The sequence below is a fragment of the Glandiceps talaboti genome, chromosome 17, assembly GCF_964340395.1.
Source record: "Glandiceps talaboti chromosome 17, keGlaTala1.1, whole genome shotgun sequence".
NCBI lineage: Eukaryota > Metazoa > Hemichordata > Enteropneusta > Spengelidae > Glandiceps > Glandiceps talaboti.
Genome location: NC_135565.1, coordinates 6,393,442 through 6,420,126, shown reverse-complemented (window position 1 = coordinate 6,420,126; position 26,685 = coordinate 6,393,442). Strand labels below are relative to the sequence as shown.

The window sequence follows — 26,685 nt, the reverse complement described above, 5'->3', positions numbered from 1 at the left end:
TGTTGGAAGGCGTATTTGCATATCTCGTGAGCTCTGACATGAGACGTAAAATCCCTTATGATATCATTGCGTGATCAAGGTCTGTAGTAGACAGATCGAAACGTTGCGTTAATTTCATTTCCAATTTGACATTACCGTTTCAAAGTAACTATATTGTACTGTTGGTCCTATTGATTTTTGGAACCATGAACAACATATTCTCCATTATCAGATTTATAACAAGGAAGTCTGTTTATTGACCAACAGAAATCAATAGACAATTGTAGATGAAAAGTTAAAACATGGTGTATGGCTTAACATAGCTACTGAGCATGGAAGTGAAATTTGAATCCTCGAATGACTTGGAGGAAGTCTAGAGAAAATGAGAAAATGGCAAAATATCATTATCTGTCATGAAATTTGATGATAAATTGAAACCATTTTCAATTTTAATGGCAGGCTGTCTTTTACTGGGTTACCTATTTAGTATTGATTTCAATCAATCATGAAATTATTTCATCTTTATTATACGCTATGCATACTATCAGAGAGTATGGTTTGGAAGATTTGAAAAAAAAAAAACTTTTCATTTGTTCACGGAAGTCATAAAAGAGCAACTGCTTTGTCTCGAAATTGGAGACATGTTTTTTCTGCAATTCATAACAATTAACATGATGTGACCTCAAAGGTTCAATATACTACAGAAGCAGCAGACTGAGAGAGCAAAAAAAAATTGTGTGGTTCCGATTACACTTTAGAATAGGTGGGGTAGGTAGATTTTTCATGAGCACAACTGAACTGAGGACAGGTTCAGTGGTGCTATAGGCATGGTGAAATGTGTGTGTGGGCGCGCATGCGTGTGTGTGCGTGCATGCGTGTAAACAACGTAAAGTCAAAACCGCCAGACCGATTGTGTTGGTATTTAGTGGGGAAATTACTTAGGTCATGTAGATTGGAAATTGTTCAAATGAAAATGATCGCATAAGAATAGTACAAGCGAAATAAGCGAAAATGAGTCTTCAGCAAAAATTTCAAAGTTAGATCTTCTTAGATCTTGTACTGTACAATATTTACAATAGGGTTATCCTTTCATGTACATGTACTCTCAAGTGGTTGAGTAGCTACCGTTCGCTTGATTGCACAGTTATAATGTCTGCAATCTTCCCCGCTTTTTCACGGGGAGTTAAAAAGTTATGTCCAGCTTGCGTGATGGACTTAAACAGATCATTAACCCTGCTCTCAGTGGATGACTGATCCATTGAGCGAGTGCCCATAATTGCATCATATTAGACATTATCGTATCTACAGTCTTCCTTGTCAGATACGTTTTGTAAGTTACAATGTCACGTTGTTTTTTTCAGGGATTTAAAAAGTGTTTTACAGGGCTCCGCAAACCATTCTCCTCACTCAGTGGCTGACTTGATCCTACAAGCTAAATAATTGCAAAGAGCATCTTTAAGCTTTCTTTTGAAATAAAGTAAATGTCAGATAATGTGAAGCATTTTATAAGGTTTATTCACCAAAGCCTATGGTGTGCTTTAGCCATTCAGCCATACTGAACAGAATATTGCTGTGGAAATTTGATTGATTGATTCTGATTGATTGGTTGATTAATTGATTGATTGTGATTGGTTCTGATTGGTTAGAGAACAAAGGAAGCATGCTCATCTGTTGGCTGTGTTGGTGATAACGTACATAATGATATATGGATACATGTGTACATGTAATCAGTGGCAATCATGTGTCTCTCTGCTCTGCAAAACTTTGTCCTTACTCATGCAGTGGCTGACTTGATCCCACCACGGGCAATAGTCGAGGTGTGTGTGTGTGTGTGTGTGTGTGTGTGTGTGTGAGAGAGAGAGAGAGAGAGAGAGAGAGAGAGAGAGAGAGAGAGAGAGAGAGAGAGAGAGAGAGAGAGAGAGAGAGAGAGAGAGAGAGAGAGAGAGAGAGAGAGAGAGAGAGAGAGAGAGAGAGAGAGAGAGGGGGGGGGGGGGGTGGTACATGTAGAAGATACATGTACAATGTACCTCCATACTCAGGGGTGTATTCACATTGCATGGTTCGTAGCGAATAGTACATGTATACTAATCATAGGTCTCACTCGTTATATTCAAATGTCTGAGTGATGTTATACATCACAATGTGACTAGCCACGAACTACGAAATAAGACCCCCACGCACGCACGCACGCACGCACACACACACACTTCACAACTCTAGCGAGTAGAAAGAACAAGGGCAGGCAACAAGCCCACAGGGGATTACATTTACATGTACTTCACAAATTGCATGCATGCATTACATGTATACAAATTTAATAAGAAAAGTTAGTCTTGGACATGTGCAAATGTGTTGGGGGTGTGGCCTATGAGGATTCCTCAAAATTTGAAACACTTAATTGAAAACAATGACCACAAACCATCCGATATGCTAGTTTGCAGCAGATGCTAGTGGAACAGTGAGACATACCGGCGGTACAGTGATAAAAATGTGTATTTTGTCCAACTTGGATCGATTTGGAACATAATATATGGAATCTAGATCGGTAAATGGAAACCTAATAGCCCCAGGGCTGTAATGCTAGTGTCAATAGAACGCATTAAGTTGTTTCCAGCAACAAAATGTGGAGGACGGCACCCTAAAGTCATCTCAGGGAAATCCAGGCGATATATATCATACCTTGACATATTCATGTTGTGACTGTGGTTAGGTTTCTTACAATAACACTGGGTTTAGTTTTCAACATGAACAGAGGTGCCAGGGATTTCCTTTAGATAGAGCATGCGATATTTACCTCATCAATTCCTACAGGTGTTTCAGATTATGCAAATAACATAAGTAGGACCCTTTCCCAGACAACCGATTTCCATGCAGTACGTGGGTGGGGGCTTATTTCGTAGTTTGTAATGATTGCCTATTCATATTGTGATGTGTACCATCTGAATGTAACAAGTGAGAGCTAGCCATTTTACATAATAGTTCACTTCACAAACAAATTTCCAGTTCCCCTGGCATTTCGTGTGCATGTAAATAGGCCATAAAACTGTTCTTATCAAACCATGAAATGTAATACAAGTCTCTGCTGTTATCTCGTGCTGAGCCAAGTGTTATCAGTCCAATTAATTTGTTGACTTTCCCTGTTTGTGACATGTTTCGTTTGTCCATGGTCTGGTGTCAGCAGTTGTAGTATAATTATTTAGTCTTTGAGAGCTGAAAATATATTGGCCAATAGATTGGCAAACTCACAAAATACTCGCCAATATTTTGGGGAGTCTCAAAATATTGGAAAATACTTTTGCAAATAAAAAAAAAATGGGCAACTTTTTTGGACAAATGACAACTTTTTACATGGGTTAATCTGGAAAATGAAAGTGTCTTTTGGTCATGATTTGATATGTCTACAGTTAGCAGCATACATGTATATATTAACCCTCTATCAATCGTAGGAAGATACCTTTCCAAAGAAGAATTGAATTTCCAAAAGTTTTCCAGAAGCTGTTTAGAGTATTTGTCAATTAGGTGACGTCTGTGGTCAGTGAAGTGCTCTGAAATCAATGACATCTTGTCATGATATACATGTACATGCATGGGTAATTGTAACCTTTCGACATGAAGTGAGTGAAGAAAGCAAGTCGTGCTACCATCTCTGAACTAAATAAATACTACATCAAACATGTAGAGCTTTGTAGCCAAAGATGAAGTAATGGTTCACTGACTTTCACACCATCCTGTTTCAAAAGATGTCTGTCTAGCATCAATATAGTAACAATTTACCCTTGTGGTGAAATGACAGGGGTGGAAATAAAGATATTTGGACAAACGAAACATGTCACAAACAGGGAAAGTCAACAAATTAATTGGACTGATAATCCCACAAAATCAATGTTAGTTTTACGTCATAATGCTCCGAGTATGATTCCGTAGGCTAATACAAATTTGTGACAGGAGGTGAGAAATTCAAATTGGGAGTCCTAGTGGGCTACCAATTTCAGAAATTAGTAGCCCAAGTATTGTGACCTGTACTGTAGTCCCATATACCTGCACTGAAAACAAATTTTCTCTATTAGAAATTCCAAGCCCTGTATATATACGAGTGTATAACATGTACATGTGTTTTGAATTCTTCATGTATGTGCCATGAAGCCTTGCTAACATTTGACCCATGATATTTGTTGTGCTTTGTAATATAAGATAAAAGCTTTACAGCTATCACAAGACTTAGTATCAATGTTGAATTCTACTTTATAATATTCAAATGTCAGCCATAGATGGTGGTGAGACAATGTAAATGGGTCAGCTTGCTGTCAGTTACACGTACTTCTCCAGCTGTCACGTTTAATTTTCCTGTCTTGATTTCGCTGTTTTTTGTCAGCTGTTTTTGTGCTGGTATTCTTCTGTCTGTAAAAGTAGGACATGTGAGTTGTAACTACATGTACAGTCAAATAATCAAACAGTCAGATATTTAGATGTGAAGAGCTTTTTTTGTTAGTAAGTAAAATGAAGAAACATGGACTGCACCTACATTGTACATGTACAGTGTACAATTAATGTACATGTTCAGACACTGTCAAATATTTTCACTTTGCTTCATATTTTACATGTTGGTGTTTTTAGTTTATCACTTAAATAGTTTTACTGCACTACTAGATATGTTTGATGTCAGTGTTTTTCATTTGTCACTAAAACGAGAACACATGTTGAATTGTAAAATATTTAGATATGTAATTGTATATTAGGCAGATATGACCTCGCTCTGGATTTATACGCTACGGAGTGGGAGAAGACGTGTTGAAACCCCATAGCATATAAATCCAGAGCTAGATACAACCATACTGCACTGACCCAACGATATACAAATGTACATGTATAGTAAAATAGTCAAACTCTGTTAAATATTTTTGACTTCTCGATATTTTAAATGTCAGTGCTTTTCGTATATCACTAAAATGAGGACACATGGATTGCAAATTTCTATATATAGAAAGATATTCAAATACATACATGTACTTAAAATAGGACTGGATTCCGGGGGCTGGATAGGCAACTGGATAAACATTCAGCAAATGAACACCTACATTTTGTACACTGTATACCGAGTATGGATCGGCATGTGGATAAACATTTTTTTTAAACTGTACATGTACATTGTACAGTTGTGTTACAATGCCAATGGTGCATTGCTAGGCATTGTAGATGTTGGTGTTTCTTAAAGAAATGAGGAAATGTAAACTGTCAAAAAAAACCTTCAAAATATGCAAACTCAAATATTTTTTATTCGCTTACTTCACTTAAGCCAAATAAAAAAAAAAGTTGGACACGTGTGTTGTAACTACATGTAAAGTCAAATAATCAAACAGACAGATATTTTAGATGTGAAGAGCTTTTTTTGTTAGTAAGTAAAATGAAGAAAAAATGGACTGCACCTACACTGTACATGTACAGTGTATAATTAATGTACATATTCAGACACTGTCAAATATTTTCACTTTGCTTCATATTTTACATGTTGGTGTTTTTAGTTTATCACTTAAATAGTTTTACTGCACTACTAGATATGTTTGATGTCAGTGTTTTTCATTTGTCACTAAAACGACGACACATGATGAATTGTAAAATATTTAGATATGTAATTGTATATTAGGCAGATATGACCTCGCTCTGGATTTATAGGCTACGGAGTGGGAGAAGACGTGTTGAAACCCCATAGCATATAAATCCAGAGCTAGATACAACCATACTGCACTGACCCAATGATATACAAATGTACATGTATAGTAAAATAGTCAAACTCTGTTAAATATTTTTGACTTCTCGATATTTTAAATGTCAGGGCTTTTCATTTATCACTAAAATGAGGACACATGGATTGCAAATTTCTATATATAGAAAGATATTCAAATACATACATGTACTTAAAATAGGGCTGGATTCTGGGGGCTGGATAGGCAACTGGATAAACATTCAGCAAATGAACACCTACATTTTGTACACTGTACACATTTGTACCTAGCATGGATCGGCATGTGGATAAACATTTTTTTTTAAAACTGTACATGTACATTGTACAGTTGTGTTACAATGCCAATGGTGCTTTGCTAGGCATTGTAGATGTTGGTGTTTCTTAAAGAAATGAGGACATGTAAACTGTCAAAAAAACCTTCAAAATATGCAAACTCAAATATTTTTAATTGGCTTACTTCACTTAAGCCAAATAAAAAAAAAGTTGGACACGTGTGTTGTAACTACATGTAAAGTCAAATAATCAAACAGACAGATATTTTAGATGTTAAGAGCTTTTTTTTTGTTAGTAAGTAAAATGAAGAAAAATGGACTGCACCTACATTGTACAAAACTGTAAACTGTCAAAAAAACCTTCAAAATATGCAAACTCAAATATTTTTTATTCGCTTACTTCACTTAAGCCAAATAAAAAAAGAATTGTGTGTTTCAGATAACCCAAGCGACCTATCCTACATGTATAAGCCTCTGACCCTAATCATTTCTTTAAAACATTTCAAACAAAAAGATACAGAATTTTTTATCTTCTTGACCTTCATGCACTTCTGTCTTCTTTTCCCCAGTGATGTCTGTGTACATATTTCATCAAACTCAGTACACAGAAGGGGTATTCTGACTGACATTTTGTTTGGGTTTGAATGGAAGCAAAAAATAACCAGATTTAAACTGAATCTTTATGCAAGAAATTTAGCTCAATCTATCTGTGATTCGTCAAGTCCCAATGAAAGTGAGTTGTAAAATATGTTATGGAAGGTAAAAACAATGAAAAATATAAGATAAAATAAAATAAAATAAAATAAAATCCCTACCCACCTACAGTTGCAGCTCACATAGAACATCACCTGAGTGAGCCCATCACAAAAGGATCATTCTTGCACAATTGGGGTGCTAACTATGCATTGATGCACTGTTGTTGTTGCATCATCAAAGCATCTGCATGGAACAATGCTCGCATCTCTCATACAGAATAGGCCATGTTGTTGGAAATACACAATTTTTATTGTGCTAGCTTCACTTACATCATTTTTCTGTGTATTTCAACTTTTTATTGTCATTGAAGTTTAACTATACGCATGTAGTCAATTATTCAAACTGTGTCAAATATGTTACTTCAAATGCTCACTGTTGACAGTGTTGTGATTATGTTTTACATTTTCTTGGTCATCTGATAAATAAATAAATAAATAAATAAATCCAATACATGTAGTGATGCGCTATAGCTGTAAATGGAGAACTATACTTTATGACAACCAACAATATAATATTCATTGAAATTTGTTAAAATACCAATATTGCAATCATTACATTAGACATGTACATGTTACTTAGTGATCAATTGTATCTGTAAAGAGTACAGCAACAGGTTGAAATTGCAATCACATTGGCAAGCTGAACTTTTTATGCAGACCCAAAAAAATCAATCTGATTGAATTTTATGTGTACATGTATGTGTACAGCTACACAAATATGTTTACCCATAGGTAATTCACTACACCACTGTACGATATTACAAAGAAGTCATTATATACATGTAATCTTACAAAATAGTTTTCAAAAAATATTCGAGTTGTATTTAGTGCAGTTTTAACCACCGTCAAGTGATCTGTACAGTAACATTACATGCATGTAATGTATTACATATAGTGCACCGGTGCATGCACATAATACTGGTATTTGCACTGAAGTGCAATCCCGAAAACATTATTGCATATCTGTATGCCGCAGGAGACAGATTTTGAGCTCAGCTGTTGTCAACTATATTTATATTACTGTCAGAAATTTGTTATCGGCTGTTTCACAATCAAGTGTTCCTTTTACTTTTAGGCGCCACTTACAATGTACATTTGTTGGCCAAAAATCAACTTCGGCATATCGGTACTACCTCCCACTAGTACAAGGTAGAATAACTTTGATCATAGAATCTCCTGTGGTTTATACATCATAAAATATTTATGGAATCCCATTTCATAGAGAAAGGAATAGCCTTTATGATTTCATAATGCATATCAATCTAATTTATATATTTTGAATGAACATTCAAAGGATATAATCACGTTTCATCGAAAGTATTTATGTACAATTTACAATGGCTCTGGATCCGCAATCACTTCCTTACTACACAGCCAATCCAATCCCAAGGTGATTGCAAAGATCTGTAGAGAATCATGACCTTTTAGAAATTGCAGTTTGTGCCTATTTTGAATTACAAATATGTGCTGTATTTGAAAGCTATCCTTACGTCTTTGTAAGTGTATAGTCCCGCTATTAGATAATCTTATCAGGCAGCCATCATGCCTTTCAAGATATCAGTGTGTACATATATACAAATGTACATGTAAAAAGTACAATGTATGAAGTAGAAGGTATATGTAAATCTGCGAGCGGAAATGACATGGCTCAGTATCCCTTAATAAGTTTTTCATACATAAATGTCATACTGTTAGACATGTAATGTCAAATAACACAATTTTAATAATTGAAATAGTAATAACCAGATTTGTAGAGTGACTAATCTCTGCAAGTGGAGCTTAAGGCACTGAAATTACAGTAAGATGGATTCACAGACATTGGGGAATAGACAATTGAAGACGGCTAAGACTAATCTTTAAAGAGATAGGTCTTGAGGGAATGGTGGAAGGATATAAGAGATTTGGAGTTGCAAAGATCATAGGAAGATTGTTCCATTATATAGGGCCAATGTACTGTCAGTTTATGCCAGAGTTTACTGTACATGGAAATGTTTGACAGCTACAGTGGATTAGCAAATTGTTATTAAGCAAATTGTATAATTATGTACAAATTTTTACATGCAAAATTCATTACATTTATAAATTAATGACAATATGATATCATATGAATTGTGTACATCACATGCAGTTTGTTATATGCAAATTATGTAATTTGCTTAATTTTTACATACAAATGAATTATAATATTTCTGCTTCTGGTTTTTCACATGTATATGCAATCTGCAATATGTAAATTACATTGCATTGATATGTACATATACATGTATGTACACGTGTTTTACATATAAATGAAGTAATTACCATATTTCCTTACTATTTTTAAGCTATTTTTAGACATACTATATATATATATATATATATATATATATATATATATATATATATATATATATATATATATATATATATGTATATATATATATATATATATATATATATATATATATATATATATATATATATGTATATATATGTATATATATATATATTATATATATATATATATATATATGTGTGTATATATATGTGATACATTCCATGTAGTGATATGCAAATTGCATCATATCCACATGTTTTTATATACTAATAAAGTGATTACCATATTTCTCTGTACTGTTTTTACAGATTTTTACTATCCATGTAAAGTGCGTAAATGTATAATATGCAAATTATGTCATTTATGTGAACACATTTTCACATACTAATGAATTGATTACCATATTTCTCTTCTGGTTTATCAGATGTTTGCAATCTGTAAAGTACATATATGCAAATTAACTAATTTATATGGACAATTTTCTTATAGTGATAAAATGATTGCCATATTTCTCTGTATTTTTTTTTTATACAGAAGTTTACATTCCTTGCAAAGTGTGTGGTGATAAATCATCAGGTGTACATTATGGTACTTCGACATGTGAAGGTTGTAAAGTAAGTCAATTGTTATCTTTCACTTACTAGAAAATTTAAGTACATTTGTATATATTATACAGATAGTCTTCATTATGACCCAATAACATATATTGCAGGGCTCAGAATTAACCGTTTTCTTTGGTAGTCCTAGTGGGCTACCAGTTTCAGAAATTGGTAGCCCAAGGGTTGTGACCTGTAGGCCGATATTCCTGAACTGAAAACAGATTTTCTCTATTGGAAAAATGTGTATTGTTAAAATTAATACTTTCATGACCATAAATCTTCCATCCTCATCACATAATCAGTGGCAGCCTGAGTGGGCTACCATCAGCAAATCATGGTAACCCCATGACAAGAATTGGTAGTCTGTGGGCATGGGACTAAGTACTGTTAATTTCGAGCCCTCAACATGTACCTGTATACATTGCATCTATATACCCGGTATATATCCCAACTTATTTGAAGTTTGTTCAGAATGGTTCACTATTAAAGAGGCACAAGTTGAACAATGTTCTGATCAACAGCATTTCTTGACAGTTAGTGATGCAAGGGTTGTAGTTTATCTCACAACCATCTGTTTCATGATTGTTATATACATGTAAAGTGGAATGAGTTAACTTTAACAGCTTTTTGACTCAAGAGAAAATAGTTACATGAAATCTCAATTAAACTCTTCTAGTAGTATGTTAATGTCAATGCATGTCTTCAATAACATTGCAATTGTCTTATGGCAACGTTAGAACAGTTGATTGCATTGTACAGACTTCCACGGCATTTTTATCACAACTGAACTCATGAAGTTCAGTAGTGCTATCAGGCATGGTGCGATGTCTGTCCATCCATCTGTCTGACTCTGTCTGTATGTGTGTGTGTGTGTGTGTGTGTGTGTGTGTGTGTGTGTGTGTGTGTGTGTGCGTGCGTGCATGCATGAGTGAGCATGCAGGATGTAAACACAAAAAACACTGGACTGATTGCTTTTGTATTTGGTGGGGACATTACATTTGTACTTGTGTCTGGGAAATTGTTCAAGGCAAAATGATTGCATCACAGATGTAGTTTGGGTAAAAAAATGTGCTTCTTGGTAAAAAAAAAAAACCCACCTTGATATGATATGTGTTTTATTGTCATATATATACTGATACATATATAATGAAATGTGCATTGATTTTGCATGTAATGAAAAATTTACAAAAACAATATTCTGTAGAGGACTCCTAACACGAAATTGATGCGTCAATAGAAAACTTAAATTGATTCATTAAGAGTGTGGACTGCAGTTGGGTAAAAGCTAAACAATGTGCGATTAGAACCTGATTTGATCGAACGGTACCGCTCGCCTGAGCGCATAAGTTGGAATAAATTACGTGCTGGATGGAAATCGTCTTTTACAATTGACTGAGCTCTTTTCTTTACTTGAGCGTTGTACAACTCATTAAGAAAAGGAAGTTGACATCCAATTATGCTACTGGCAGTGTTAACGATTCGATTGAGACGTTTCCGGTCATCAACTGTGGCATTGTCCCACCAAACGATGATTGACAGTGTCAGGACACTCTCAATCACCTCCCGGTAGAACTTAATCAACAGTCCCTGGCTCACACGGAAACTTCTCAATCGTCTTAAGAAGAACAATCTTTTCTGTGCTTTCTTCACTATATGATCAGTATTGATTTCCCATTTCAGATCGTCTGAGAGGTAAACACCGAGAAACTTAAAATACTGCACTATTTCAACCTCTGAGTTGTTGATGACTAGAGGAACAATATCAGATGGATTCCTTCGAAAGTCCACAATAATCTCTTAGGTCTTTTTGACATTCAGTTCAAGATTGTTTTCAGAGCACCATGTTATGATAGAGTTCACTTCATTACGATATGATGTTTCATCGTTTTTGATTAATCCGCCCACGGTGGTGTCATCAGCAAATTTGATGATAAAATTACTATCAGACACAGTAACGCAATCATGGGTAAATAATGAGTATAACATTGGCGACAAATTACAACCTTAAGGTGTACCAGTATTAAGAACTAGAGATTTCGAATAATTATTTCCAATTTTAACAACTTGTGATCGATCTAATAAAAAATGTAACACCCATTTACATATACTAGCAGTAAGTCCCAGCGATATTAGTTTGTCATATAATCTAAAGGGTGAAATTGTATTGAAAGCTGAGCTGTAATCGATGAATAAAAGTATGGAATAGTTAGGTATTTTCTGGTCGAGGAAGCTCGTTACATTGAATAATGCTAAATGAAATTGCATCCTCAACTGATCTGTTCTTTCTATAAGCAAATTGGTATGGATCAAGAGACGATGGGAGTTTAGATCTAATGTACTGACTTACTAGAGTCTCTAAACATTTCATAACTATCGATGTTAACGCAACTGGACGGTAGTCCTTCAAACATGTAACCGGTGAACGCTTTAAACTCAAGAGTACATAATTATGTATGATATTGATAAATCAACACATTAGGGGCTAGGTCAATTGTTCAATGTAGGATAAACAACTAAAAACTTTTAGTTCCCCCCCCCCCTCACTTAATTGGCCAAAATTTAAAATGTCCATCCAAATTCAAATCAGTATGTAGTAATACTATGAATACAAAGCCAGTATGTAGTGAGGAAAAATAGTCCTTTTGTTGACACTTTATTTTAGTGCTGTGCTATAGTGAAAATTCTTCCATTTCTCAATTTGGGAAAAAATTTTAAAAGAAATAATTGCATGTTTAGGGGTACAAACAGACCCATTAAAAGTAGAACCGTTTCTGTAGGAGGAAAGCTAGACAGCTAAAAAAAAGCAACCCCAAAAGTGAAAGAATTTAGTTTTTCATTCTACCTTGAAATATATATTGATCTCGCACCTTATACATGTATCTCCATTGTTGAAATGAAACAGTTAAATGTTGATTTCATAGTTGCTAGTGTTTATTGTGGAGTGTGGTCACTATGAAAAATAGGGAATAACTTATCAAATCAAATTTAGTGACAGTAGCCTCTTTACCGAGATATTTGACTTTCCAAAATGGCGACCATGAGATCGTAGCGAAACCGCGAGAGAAGTAAATCGTTTTGCCCCGTTTGTTGAAAAAATATTCAATTCATTTTTTTTTCGTCAAAACTTACAAGGGGGCGCCAAGAATTTACAAGAGGGCGCGGCGCCCCTGTTACCTTGTTCAGGGAGAACACTGAAATATAGATGATACTACATGTACCATAGTTGTTGATCCACTGAACACGGCATCTATATACCAGTTAGTACCTCTAGCTCTGTATAAAGTGGCACTGCACTGTGAGGAACCAAAAGATATGCTACTAGATTTATTTATTGATTTGGGGTACAAAAATAGAACCCTTCATCAAAACATATAGTACTGTTACCATGGATACTTCTTTCATAAGGAGACAATGTAAATAGTTTCCATACAACTTGTATAATTTGTTGCAATTTGAACTGTAGATTTTATATATGTAAACACTCAAGTCAGTGTGACGAATGACTACAGTACTAGTATAGTTGGCGAGACAGATGAGAAATAATCTATTTTTGGTTGAATACGTCTACTGAAAAACAAACTATACATTGATTAATTTTAAATTGGCAGGACGTTACTATACTGATACAGGGATGTACAGTTTGTATAATGTCCAGGGGTTCCATTGGGAATGAACAGCATTTTATTCATGTGCAGAAACTCCTAGACTCCAAGTCCTGCTTGCAGACGGTGTGCACGCGTTTCACTCGGAAGGACGCCATATGTAAGCAGGACTACTAGGACCCCTAGTGAAACCAAACAAGTGTACACCATCGTGGCTGAATTGGGAGAGCAGAATGCCGACAACAGAATAAGTTTTGGAAGCCTTTTACAAAAGAGTACTGTTATCAGTTTGTTATGGTGTTTTTTTAAGGCGGGTAAATGACGATGTCATCAGGGTTATCGCGACATGGCCACTTACTTAGAACGTAGCAACGGAAAACATATAAAATGCTAAATGATGTTTCAACTAATCAAATGGCAAATTAGCTTCGCAAAATATCTTCAGTGTGTTAGGAAAGTTTTTGAAAAACTTTGCGTAGTCCGATGATTTTATATTTTGCTTCTACATGTATGGTACATGTACCTGAGAGTTGATTGTTTACGTACATTTGAATAAATGTTTTTTGTTGCAATTTTTTCACGATTGTTGTGTCTACATGTAGTGTGGAAAATTATGAATGCCAAAGATAAGTTTATAGTGGTCAATTTGTCACCTCCCCACTTCAAAAAACCCACACTGACAAAACCTGTCACCGGTATTAAAATCATATTCATGACAGTATAACTTCCTCTGTAGAGATGAAAGGTGTGAATGGTTTATTTACCGGAACATGCGTTGGTGGGCCACATTTCCAGATCGGTAGTATAGGGAGTGTGGTTGATGATCAATACAATTCATCAAGTCTAAAAATTGATAAAACACTTCCTCTTTAAGTCATGCATGGTAGTAAAGCTAATTTTCTTCACAAGGACTTCTGAAACTCAATTATACGAAATTACTTTCCGTTCACCCCTAAATCTCCAAGAGTATGTACAGCACTCGGAGTCGAAAAACCTCTAACACTGAACACTTCACTTCCAAACACTTCCGGGTTTGTTTCACGTTCAAATGTTAACAAGCGCACCTGAGCCAACAGTTGCGTCATTGACGTAATTCAAATTTGACACCTCCTACATTTGTACCTTAATTGTTCCTGACATGATCACATTAGTGATATGCAAATTAGGTTTAAAAATATGTCTTTTTGGTAATTTGAAACTACATCTACTGAGCAGATTCTCAGCTGAAATTTTATGGGAATGATCTTAGGGGCGTTTATATTAAGAATTCTTCAAAATATCATGATCCCATCAGCCACATGCAAATTAGGTTTAAAATGTATCTGTTTGGTCAAAAATCTATTATGAGTATAATTCCAAAACAACTGAGCAGATTGAGCTGAACTGACATGGGGATTCATCTGGAATGCAGCTAGATGAAGCTGAACTCACAACATGATCACACCACAGGTTTGTGATTTGGGTCAAAAGATGAGATCATTGGTAAAAAAACACTTAAAGTCAAAAAACTACTTAACAGATTAGCATGATATTTGGTGGGAATGATTCTTCGGATGTGAAGATGAAGAATTGTTCATGATATGATGATCCCATCACTGATGTGCAAATGAGCTCTAAACACTACAAATGTATGATACATATGGATTTTGGTCAAAAAGTTTTATTTCAAAAACTACTGTTTGATGGGACTGACATTTGGTGGGATGTTTCAAAAGGTGTTATTCAGTAGATGTTGTTCAAGACATTGACTCAACTGGCCTTAGCAACCATGGCCATGCCCTTAGCAACAGCTTAATGCAAGTATACATGTATTGTGCAAAGGTATATAGTATGTTATCGGGTAGGCAATTGAATAAACATTCAAGAAAATGTATGCAAAAATGCCTAACAACAAAACCATGCTCATAGCAACAGTAAAATGATGGTGTATAGCAGAAATAACAGTTAAGCAAGAGGATAGGTACAAGTATTGACAAAATGAACACATACACATATATGCCTAGCAACAAGACCACATCCATAGCAACAGTGAAATGATAGTGTATTATACATACATGTAGATAATAACAGACATGACTCGGCATGTAGATAAACATTAAGAAAATTAACATGTAAATCTTACAGTTGTGCTGCAATGCCATTGGCGCTATTTTATCATTACTGTTCATTATTTTGTTACAGGGGTTTTACAGGAGAAGTATTCAAAAACACAATACATATGAATGTCTACGGAAAAAATGTTGTATCATTGATAAATACAGTAGGAACCGATGTGCATACTGCCGGTGGCAGAAATGTCTTCAAGTTGGTATGTCTAAAGAAGGTATGTACATTGTAGTTACACGGAGAACCAGTGACAGGCTAGCATTTACAAGCACAAATTGTTACAAACAGGAAAAGTAAATAAATAAATTGGATTAATAATAACATTTAGTACATGTATTCTCATAGTATATTGGAAGTACTGAGATATATACCTTACATTTCATCCTTTGCACTGAAGCCATGAGTTTATAAAATGTTAAAGAATTGCCCAGGTTATATACAGATTATTATTATAATTGTTTTACAGCTGTCAAATTTGGACGAATTCCAAACCGAGAAAAGGAAATTGCGATGGCAGAATTTGCAGAAAAAAAGGAGGAAATAAAGACTACTATACGAAGGATGGAAGAAGAGGAAAAACAAAGACGTATCGAACAAAATCAAGATCTCATGGTTCAACAGAAAGAAAAAACTCCAGTTACATCAGCACCACCACCACCACAACTCTTTGTTCCGTACATTAAAATGGACCCTGAAGTAGGAGAACTCATAGAACAGGTACGCGAAGCTCATGCTTTGTCCTGTCCGTTTAGCGAGAACAATCTCCAATCGTATGTGCGTAGTCCGAAGCGTTACAAGGCCGAACACAACTCATCAGAGGGTGCTTATATGTTTAATGGGCGAGACAACCTATCTGTACATTCCTTTGGATCTGCTGATTCCCCAGGAGGACACAGTACAATATCATCATCTGTTTCATCACCAGCTGCGTTCTCGGAACTGTCTTTTTCCTTATCTTCCCCGGAATCAAGTTATGGTGAAAGTTCAAGTGAGAATAGGAAGGTGAGTTATTATTTTTTAAGTCCTAACAGGCAGCACCTGGACTGAACTACATGTACTACCCGAGTATGGTGGGTCCCGTCCATCTCCATCCATCTGTCCACCAATCAGTAAGGGTGTGCACTAAAGTGTCATCTGGGTTGAACATTGTGACACCTGCTGTTTTCAACCAAACCTGGCACAAATGTCAGAGACTGTAGCTCAGCATGCGCTTTATTTACCTGTGATGTACATCACTTCAACAATAGTTTAACAGAATTACCACTGTATAATTTTGTAAATAAGTGAGTTGAAATGTTGGGAAGTATGTTTTTGACAGATACTTGTCTTTTTATTGGGTTGTCGGTGGCCGAGCTGTTAGCTCGTACACCTCTTACCTCTGCAGCCTGGGTTTCAAACCCGCCAGGTGTCGGCTGGGTTTGATTAAATTTACCATGCTGTAAGTAAGAAGAGTGTCCTTCAATCTGAATCTACCATACAATGCAGGTTTCCCCGGGTTCTCCGTTTCCTCCTGCATTAACACTGAACCAAGCGAGCCTATGAATGAGACTAGCTCCCATTGGTTATCCGATAAATAAATAAATAAATACATTTTAATTTTCTAACTATCTAAAGGATATAAGATTAAATTATTTTTACATGTATTTTCATTCTAAATTATTTGAAGTATTTGGGGTTTTTTTTGCATCGATTTTGGTTTTTAAAAAATCTTTGTGCTGGCATGACAGAAAGCAATAACATCAGTCATATGGGTAAAACGAGTACCTATTGATAGAGTTTTTATACAAGCATTTATATTACCATTTGTTGAATATGTGGCATGTTTTGTTTTTTCACATGCAATAGTGCTGAAAAATGAGAGCTGGTCATTTTTTTAGTGAAGAGCGCCACCAAGTTGATTGTGGTGTATGCTTTTGTTTATCATATGACCCACACTGTCAATACTTCACAAAGATTATTTTGTTATTACATGTAGTTTCATTTTCTACGGACACTTCGTGGAACGCTAAAAATCTGACCTATAAGCTCTTCAACCCAATTTTTGTCTTCCAATACAAAATTTAAGGTGCTTCTGCTAAACAGAAACGGCATCGTGCAAGAGGTGTTAGTAAACAAAAATACTCATTCAAATGAGCACTGGTGGCACCATTCTACTGAACCAATGATGCAACCAGCTTTATGCTACTACTAGAAACTGTAGACTCATGTACGTGTGTATATTACTAAACAAAGGCACACATGAAGATGAACACTGGTGGTGCCATACTGCTGAACCAATGATGCAACCAGCTTTATGCTACTAGTACTTCTAGAAACTGTAGACTCATGTACGTGTGTATATTACTAAACAAAGGCACACATGAAGATGAACACTGGTGGCGCCATACTGCTGAACCAATGATGCAACCAGCTTTATGCTACTACTAGAAACTGTAGACTCATGTACGTGTGTATATTACTAAACAAAGGCAGACATGAAGGTGAACACTGGTGGTGCCATACTACTGAACCAATGATGCAACCTACTTTATGCTACTACTAGAAACTGTAGACTCATGTACATGTGTATATTACTAAACAAAGGCAGACATGAAGATGAACACTGGTGGCACCATTCTGCTGAACCAATGATGCAACCTGCTTTATGCATACTACTAGAAACTGTACACCATCACCTGTGTGTGTATATTACTAAACAAAAGCACACATGAAGGTGAACACTGGTGGTGCCATACTACTGAACCAGTGATCGGTGTATCATGCATGTACATTTACTTGTTTATTGTGGATCATATTACATGTCAGTCAGTCTGTCAATCATGATATTTTGAGTAAGTTAAATGATACAATTTCACATATGTGGATCCAATTATTGAATACATACCAGAAATTGCTTCTACTGTTGTGTTGACGTACTATTGGTATTGCAGACAGTATTGAAAATATCATTAAATACCTCTTTAAAAATGAGTTCACAGTCATTTGGTAAGGCTTAAAATATATTGTGTGGTTCTGATTACCCGAACCCCACCTAGTTTTTTTCATGCCGACCCTAAACTTTTTTTTTTACGTATTCGAGAAAAAATAATAAATGTGAAAATTGTTAAGTATTGCAAGAAGTAGTGGATGCGGAAACTGACATCAACTTAAAAAAACAAAATGAATATAAAACTATTCTTCCAATGTGTAATAGCTTTACATCTGATGAGAAGAAAACAATAACACAGAGACCATATGGAAAACAACGAAAAGCATCAACTAACGTGAACTCGACACTCATATGAAAAAAAAAAAATATAAAAAATATTAAAATACAAAATCTACCTACCCCAGTGCCACCTATCAGTAGGGGATTGGCTGGCACAAACCATGTATCTAGGCTAATCCCCTGAACGTGGAAAAATTCTGTGTTACCAAATTAATGGCTTAATGACTACCCAGAGAGTAAATAAACTACCGATCAAGTGGAACAAAAGATCACAATGTTAATGGGATTAAAACCTTGGGGTTTTAACTCAAGAGCAATCAGTGATATTTTCAGAGCAATAACCGATTGACAGTCAGTTCACACCTCAAGTATGGTATCTTTTCATATGGAAATTATTTCCAACCTACAGCATTTGTGCAGGGGAATCTTGGCATGTATACTAAAATTGATCGTAATCTGAACCACACAATTTTTTTTTGTTAGACCTAACATGTATTACAAGCAAAACTAAGGAAAACATGTGCACCTGTTATGAATCTGCCAAAGATAGATTTTTGTGAATAGGTATATATAACACAAGACATTTAGATATTAAAACTCTTCATACAAACTGACTACTCAGATAAACATCACGAGTGAATTTCATATACTGTGCAGCTTTTCTGTTTGATACAACCACGCAGAAACCAATAGCAGAAACGTAGGAACTGCATATGCCACACTTCAATAGCAAGATCATATTTTTCGCTACATTCAGTCCAAACAAAATAAACCATTTTAATGTATTACAACTGCATACAGACATTCAGGCATCAATGTTTTTCTAATAGTTTCAAACACCTGATGAAGGGCGTGTAATATGTCCTTTGTACGGTATTCCTTTGATGTCTGTATGGTGCCATGTGTAGTTCATTTCATTTAGACAAATTGTAGCAAGAAACTATACCCATTCAATCTTACCTATCATATAGTGTAGCATGTTCAGTTTCTGATTGGTTTCTGTGTGGTTGTATCAAACTGAAAAGCTGCACGGTATTGTGAAATTTATTGTCATGGCAACGATTTGACAAACAATACATTTTCAACTATAGCATTACCCTTGCCATGGTTTGAATCATCACATTTACTTGCTTGGACTTTTGTGTCGGGGGGGGGGGGGGGGGGGGGGGGTCACCTGCTCACTGGTTTGGCAGGGATAACACCCTGGTACTAAGGTTTTGACCCGATTTAGTTTAAATAAAATATATGCCCCATTTTAGATGACAAGTTGGAGAGCTTGGTCCCATTTTAAACAAAAACACCTCATTAGCATAGCAGATCTCATTTTAAGAAAGCCTTCCCAAATCTACTCCCCATATGATCATAGAGCAACACCCAAAATAGCATATATCCCTAAAGAGCGTGTGTCACAATAATGACATTTATGTTGAGTGTTCCACTAGGGTTGGACATCACCAGTCTGGTCTACTGTACATGTACATGTATCTACAGCATTGTAATGGCACTTATCAACCTTGTTCCAGTTCCCAGAAACCAACCACCCGCCATTATGATTCTGTCTGGTCTACCATGATGACTGTGGGCAGAGAACACTTTCCTTTGAGGTCAAAGGTCAAGGTTCATGTCTATTTTTATATTTCAGGTCTCACAAGCAGTTATTGCACTCATAAAGAGAATTGTTGTCTTTAGTAAAAAATTACCAGGATTTAGAGACTTGGACCAAGACGACCAAATTCTACTTTTAAAAGGTGAGTCAAATAATGTCGAAAATAACATTGACAATTATTGTGGAAATCTATTTTTGCCATGGAATCTAGATTATCTTTATTTATCTAAGGGTTCAAGTGGTTGATCATACAAGCAAGATTCCAGTTCAAGTGTCTAAATCTCACTTAACGTATGCCCTAACTCCCTAGCTTTGATAAAAATGTGTAATGTATTTGTACAGTCATTCACTATTTTGTAAAGAGCATGGTCAGATAATGTTGAAAATAACTACCCTAATTGATGTGTAATGATGCAAATAATGTTGAAAATAACTACCCTAACAGATGTGTATTGATGCAAATAATGTTGAAAATAACTACCCTAACTGATGTATGATGATGCAAAAACAAAATGTCGTTTGGCTTGACAAAAATCCAAACGCTGACAGTAACATTTTAATGTCTGGCTAAACAAACACCTTACTAATGTTGCTACTGTCTATGATCTTGCTTAACAAATATCTCGGTTGGTATGATTTTTGTTGAGCCAGACGATAAAAATGTAGCAATGTTAGTAAGATTTTTGTTGAGCCAGACTACATGTACATTGTATGTTTTGTTTTAGGTGTTGTGATTTGAATTGTAATGTTAAAACTGCCCAAAGCAGAATAGGGCATTGCAGTGGGTTGTCAAGGACGTCATTGAGTCGCTGTGTAGCTAGATCATATCCATGTCTGTTCCATGGGTAAAGCTCTTTAAGCCAAGTGTGTGAATGTACTCTATATAAACTGACATTAATATTATATGCAAACCCCACAGGTGGTGTGTTTGAAGTCTGGATGTTACAGTTTTACAATATGTTACTTGGCAAAGAGAAGACTTGTATCCTAGATGATATACAGTATAGAATACACGATATGGCGTTATTCTGTCCTCCTGCCATGATGCAGAAGATAATAAAGGTATGTTACCAAGGTTACCAGTTACTATGGCAATCGGTGGTGGACAATTAAAACTGACTTTGACAGTGCCTAACAGTCTTCTCCTTAGGCCAAATGAAAAAAAGTTGTTTGGTTTTGGTTACCCAACCCCACCTAGTTTTTCACGCCGACCCTAAACATTTTTTTACGCATTCAAAAAAAATGATACTAAAATCGTGAAATTTGTGAAGTCTTGCAAGAAATAGTGGGTGCGGAAACTGACATCAACTTAAAAAGACAATATAAAACTATTCTTCAAATCTGTAATGGCTGTACATCATTTTGCGATTTTATTATTTTTTTCTTGAATACGTAAAGAAAAGTTTAGGGTCGGCAGTGAAAAACTAGGTGGGGTGGGGTAACCGGAACCAAATAATTATTTTCTTTAGGCCTAAGCTTTTTACTCCAGTGACAAAACTTACATGAAACCTTGATTAAACTATTCACGTATAATGTTAATATTGATGTATGCCTTCTATAACATTACAGATGTTGTCTGTATTGAAACAGTTGACCACAAAGTAGGGCTTTTCTTGACATTTTTATATGTACAAACAATTATGTAATGGAACATTTATATCTTATACCAAGTTTGAATTCAGTCAAGCCCAAGTTATGGTTCAGTATGTTTCAGTAAGAACAATACTTTACATATAAGTCTTTTAAATATATGCAAAATGTTGAAATCCATATAAACTCAGCTTGTGCCCCTTTAGAAGTCATTGGGCAAAATTTGAACCATACCATGTCATGGTGTCATATTTTATATAAATAGACAGGGTGAGATTGTAATGTTATGGATTAATTGATTGCAGTGATAAGCAGTAAGGGTTGTTGTGCCCTAGAAAGATTACAAAGTTGTACTGTCATTGTGAAGCCTAGACTGACCTGCTGTCAGTCATATTACCTACATGTACATGTATATTGGACATTAAGCTAATATCTTAAACAGTACTCGTCCTAACAGCTTTACTGATGTTTGGGCATTGCAGAGATTTGGCATTACAGAGTTTGAGTATTACAGAGTTTGGGTATTACAGAGTTTGAGTATTACAGAGTTTGGGTATTACAGAGTTTGGGTATTACAGAGTTTGAGTATTACAGAGTTTGAGTATTACAGAGTTTGGGTATTATAGAGTTTGGGTATTACAGAGTTTGAGTATTACAGAGTTTCGGCATTACAGAGTTTGGGTATTACAGAGTTTGGCATTACAGAGTTTGAGTATTACAGAGTTTGAGTATTACAGAGTTTGAGTATTACAGAGTTTGGGTATTACAGAGTTTGGGTATTACAGAGGTTGGGTATTACAGAGTTTGGCATTACAGAGTTTGAGTATTACAGAGTTTGAGTATTACAGAGTTTGGGTATTACAGAGTTTGAGTATTACAGAGTTTGAGTATTACAGAGTTTGGGTACTACAGAGTTTCGGCATTACAGAGTTTGAGTATTACAGAGTTTGGGTATTACAGAGTTTGGGTATTACAGAGTTTGGGTATTACAGGGTTTGGGCGTTACAGAGTTTGGGCATTACAGAGTTTGGGTATTACAGAGTTTGGGCATTACAGAGTTTGGGCATTACAGAGTTTGGGTATTACAGAGTTTGGGTATTACATCTAGTTTGGGTATTACAGAGTTTGGGTATTACAGAGTTTGGGCATTACAGAGTTTAGGTATTACAGAGTTTGGGCATTACAGAGTTTGGGTATTACAGAGTTTGGGCATTACAGAGTTTGGGCATTACAGAGTTTGGGTATTACAGAGTTTGGGTATTAAAGAGTATGGGTATTACAGAGTTTGGGTATTACAGAGTTTGGGTATTACAGAGTATGGGTATTATAGAGTTTGGGTATTACAGAGTTTGGGTATTACAGGGTTTGGGTATTACAGAGTTTGGGTATTACAGAGTTTGGGTATTACAGGGTTTGGGTATTACAGAGTTTGGGTATTATAGAGTTTGGGTATTACAGAGTTTGGGCATTACAGAGTTTGGGTATTACAGGGTTTGGGTATTACAGAGTTTGGGTACTACAGAGTTTCGGCATTACAGAGTTTGGGTATTACAGAGTTTGGGTATTATAGAGTTTGGGTATTACAAACATTTGGGTACTACAGAGTTTCAGCATTACAGAGTTTGGGTATTACATAGTTTGGGTATTACAGGGTTTGGGTATTACAGAGTTTGAGTATTACAAGGTTTGGGTATTTCAGAGTTTGGTATTACAGAGTTTGGGTATTACAAGGTTTGGGCATTACAGAGTTTGGGCATTACAGAGTTTGGGTATTACAGAGTTTGGGTATTACAAGGTTTGGGTATTACAGAGTTTGGGTATTACAAGGTTTGGGTATTTCAGAGTTTGGATATTACAGAGTTTGGGTATTACAAGGTTTGGGTATTACAGAGTTTCGGCATTACAGAGTTTGGGTATTACAGAGTTTGGGTATTACAGAGTTTGGGTATTACAGAGTTTCGGCATTACAGAGTTTGGGTATTACAGAGTTTGGGTATTACAAGGTTTGGGTATTTCAGAGTTTGGGTATTATAGAGTTTGGGTATTATAGAGTTTGGGTATTACAGAGTTTGGGTATTACAAACATTTGCTCATTACAAACATTTCAACATGACAGCTCTTGAAACATTACAGATATTTGAGCATGACAGAGTTTTAACACTACACGCCATATACCTACTGTATTCACAGTCATATACATGTAACACCACCTACTATATATATATACCTACTGTGACCATTTGTCAAATCGGAATGATCAGATCTTTGTCAAATCCATTTGTAAACATTTTAATTTCATTCACAGTTTGCTGAAAATATATATAAGTTTGGATTGACTGAAACTGAAATAGGATTGGTTTCTGCCGTGGCAATTGCCAATCCAGGTAAGGTGTCATTAGTTTGATATTGTACACTTATAGCATTAGTCGTACCAGACATTACATTAATGAAGTAGGCAATAATGGATTTCGACCCTAGACATTGTGTTCAGTTTCACGTGTTGAGTAAACAACCTTTGACTCAAAACACTGCATTTTTAAGTGGATAATAAGGCTCTTTTCAATTTCATGTATCAAATAACAGTTTTTAACTCAAAACACTTTATCTTCTAGTGCACAGTAAGGCTTTTTGACACTAGATATTGCATTCAATTTCAAGTGTTGAGTAACAGTTTTTGACAGAACACTGCATTTTCAAGGGGACAATAAGTAGACATCACATTTTCAAGTGGCCTGTAACAAGCTGGTAGTGTTAAAGTTTTTTTTTACACTATTTTACATATATGTACAAGTGAACACTCAGAGATTTTGACACCACTAGACATTAGCTTTTCAAGTTGACAATAACAGTTTTTGACACTTGACATCATGTTTTCAAGTGGATGTTAATAGTTATTGACAAGGAACCTGTGTGACGGAGTACCACTCACTCGTGTTTAGTCGTTACCTCTGTGAATGTTGGAAAAGACTAAAGTAAATTATTATGATTATAAATGTCTTGTTTTGACAATTTTTTATTTATTTATTGGTCAAGGCAAAGGGTACATATTAGGGTACATGAGATGTTATCACAAAAGTTTTCCCATAAAACATTTCAGAAAATTGCCAAACAGGTCTCAAGTGCAGTAGGGCTTCTTTACAGGATTTCAAAGTTAAGTAAAAAAACCGAGGTGCTATTTTATCACCCAAAATCATATATAAGTTGATAGCAATTGTACCAAAAGCAGAAATAAGTCTGACTGTACTGTTTCTTTAACTGACAGAATGACTTACAAAAATACATAAAATAAATGATAATGTAAAGTTCAGATGAATTCATACTAATTGATTTTACGTATTGATGAATTTTTTTCTGTAGATCGGAGAGGTCTAGAAAATCCTGCACCAGTTGCCGAAATGCAAAGCAAATTTCTGGAAGCTTTACAGACAGAGTTATGTCGTTGCCATGGCGTCACTCATGGCAGGAAACTGTTTGCCGAAATCTTACTAAAGATGTCAGACTTGGCTGTGCTTAGTGAACAACATGCCCACAATGCTAGAATACTTAAGGTAAGGTGCTATTCACTGTAGACTGTTTACATCGCAATGTGTGTTTTTTTGCTTTGCTGTCTCACAAACTGCTTGTAATGCTACTAATGGCAAACAATTAATTTAGCCACAGTTATCAGCATGCCTGGTTGTAGATATTTACATACTATTTGCCATATTGGATCGTATCATAAAACAAATTGACGTGCAAATGTATGCCATAGTATGTTGCCCCTGTACCAAGTTTGAATAAAATCGGTCCAGGCATCTCCAAGAAATGGCTCAGGACGGATGGACGGACCGACGGAACCCAATCCATAAGTCCCTGTCCCGGACTTCGTCTAGCGGGGACTAATTATGCCACTCTTGTACTTGTCTCAACAAGTGCAGATTTACATATTGACTTAATTTGAATATGGTCAATTTTGGCTGATGTAAGCTAGCACTCCACATTGCAACCAATCAGTTTTGAGTTCATATTTTTGAAGCCAATCAGCTCGAGAGTGTGATTTTCAAACAAGGTTAATCGTTTGCCATTGTAAAAGCCATACAAGCGCAGTTTGTAAGACAGCGAAGCAAAAACACAGATTGCAATGTAAACATGCTGTATTTAACAGAAGCTATGCATTGGTGTTTAATCTGAATATCTCAAACATTCTTGTTGATAATGTTTCACTGTCAATGTGGTTATGTGATTCAAGGGATGTTTCCATTGTACGTATGAAATGAGTCAAAAACTTTTATATTCTGTTGTTTTCTGTGTAGGTTGACAGCCCAGACCTAGAGGTTCCCGAGTTATATGCTGAAATCTATGACATTCCTAAACTAACCACATCTGATCAAGAAGACTTCCTAATTAAATACAAAGATGTGACGTTCAATACAACATTTGATAAGCTACCCGAAGAGCTTAAGGAATATCTTCGTCAGAAAAATGACAAGAAGAGGAAACCATCATCTACCTCACAGTCAAGTGGATTCAAAGGGTTGAAAGATTGCTTAGCATATTCTCCTCATAATAAGCCAACATGACCTTTGATCTTTAACTGTTGACCTCTAACCTATGACCTAACTGTTCAGCTGATGTATAAATTTATTTTAACACTTCACTTCCTAATTATTACTTCCCCAAGGGGAACTATTACAATGGTTCCATCCGTGCATGTGTCTGTCTGTCAGTGTGACTGTCTGTCCGTGATATGTCATTTCTCAGACACGCAATATCATATTTCTGTCAAACCTGGCACAAAGGTGACATCATATTGGACATATGCCTGTTTCGAGATACACAAATTTGACCTAATGGTGGCCATATTTGTAGCAAAAAATCAATATTTACTACATAGCTCTGAAACTGTAAGTAATATGGGGCAAACTCCCTATG

The 26,685-nt window shown here is 35.6% G+C and overlaps 1 protein-coding gene across 1 annotated transcript in view; it reads left to right on the top strand.

Annotated features, from left to right (window-relative positions):
- LOC144448573 (nuclear receptor ROR-beta-like) overlaps positions 1–26,685 on the top strand; it is a 65,467-nt gene extending 38,782 nt beyond the window's left edge. The window contains exons 2-9 of the mRNA XM_078138849.1: positions 9,598–9,677; positions 15,446–15,587; positions 15,837–16,372; positions 20,221–20,326; positions 21,104–21,246; positions 24,080–24,158; positions 25,132–25,322; positions 26,067–26,685. Of these exons, the coding sequence (XP_077994975.1) occupies positions 9,598–9,677; positions 15,446–15,587; positions 15,837–16,372; positions 20,221–20,326; positions 21,104–21,246; positions 24,080–24,158; positions 25,132–25,322; positions 26,067–26,333 (1,544 nt within the window). The 3' untranslated portion in view covers positions 26,334–26,685. The remainder of the gene's footprint in view (positions 1–9,597; positions 9,678–15,445; positions 15,588–15,836; positions 16,373–20,220; positions 20,327–21,103; positions 21,247–24,079; positions 24,159–25,131; positions 25,323–26,066) is intronic.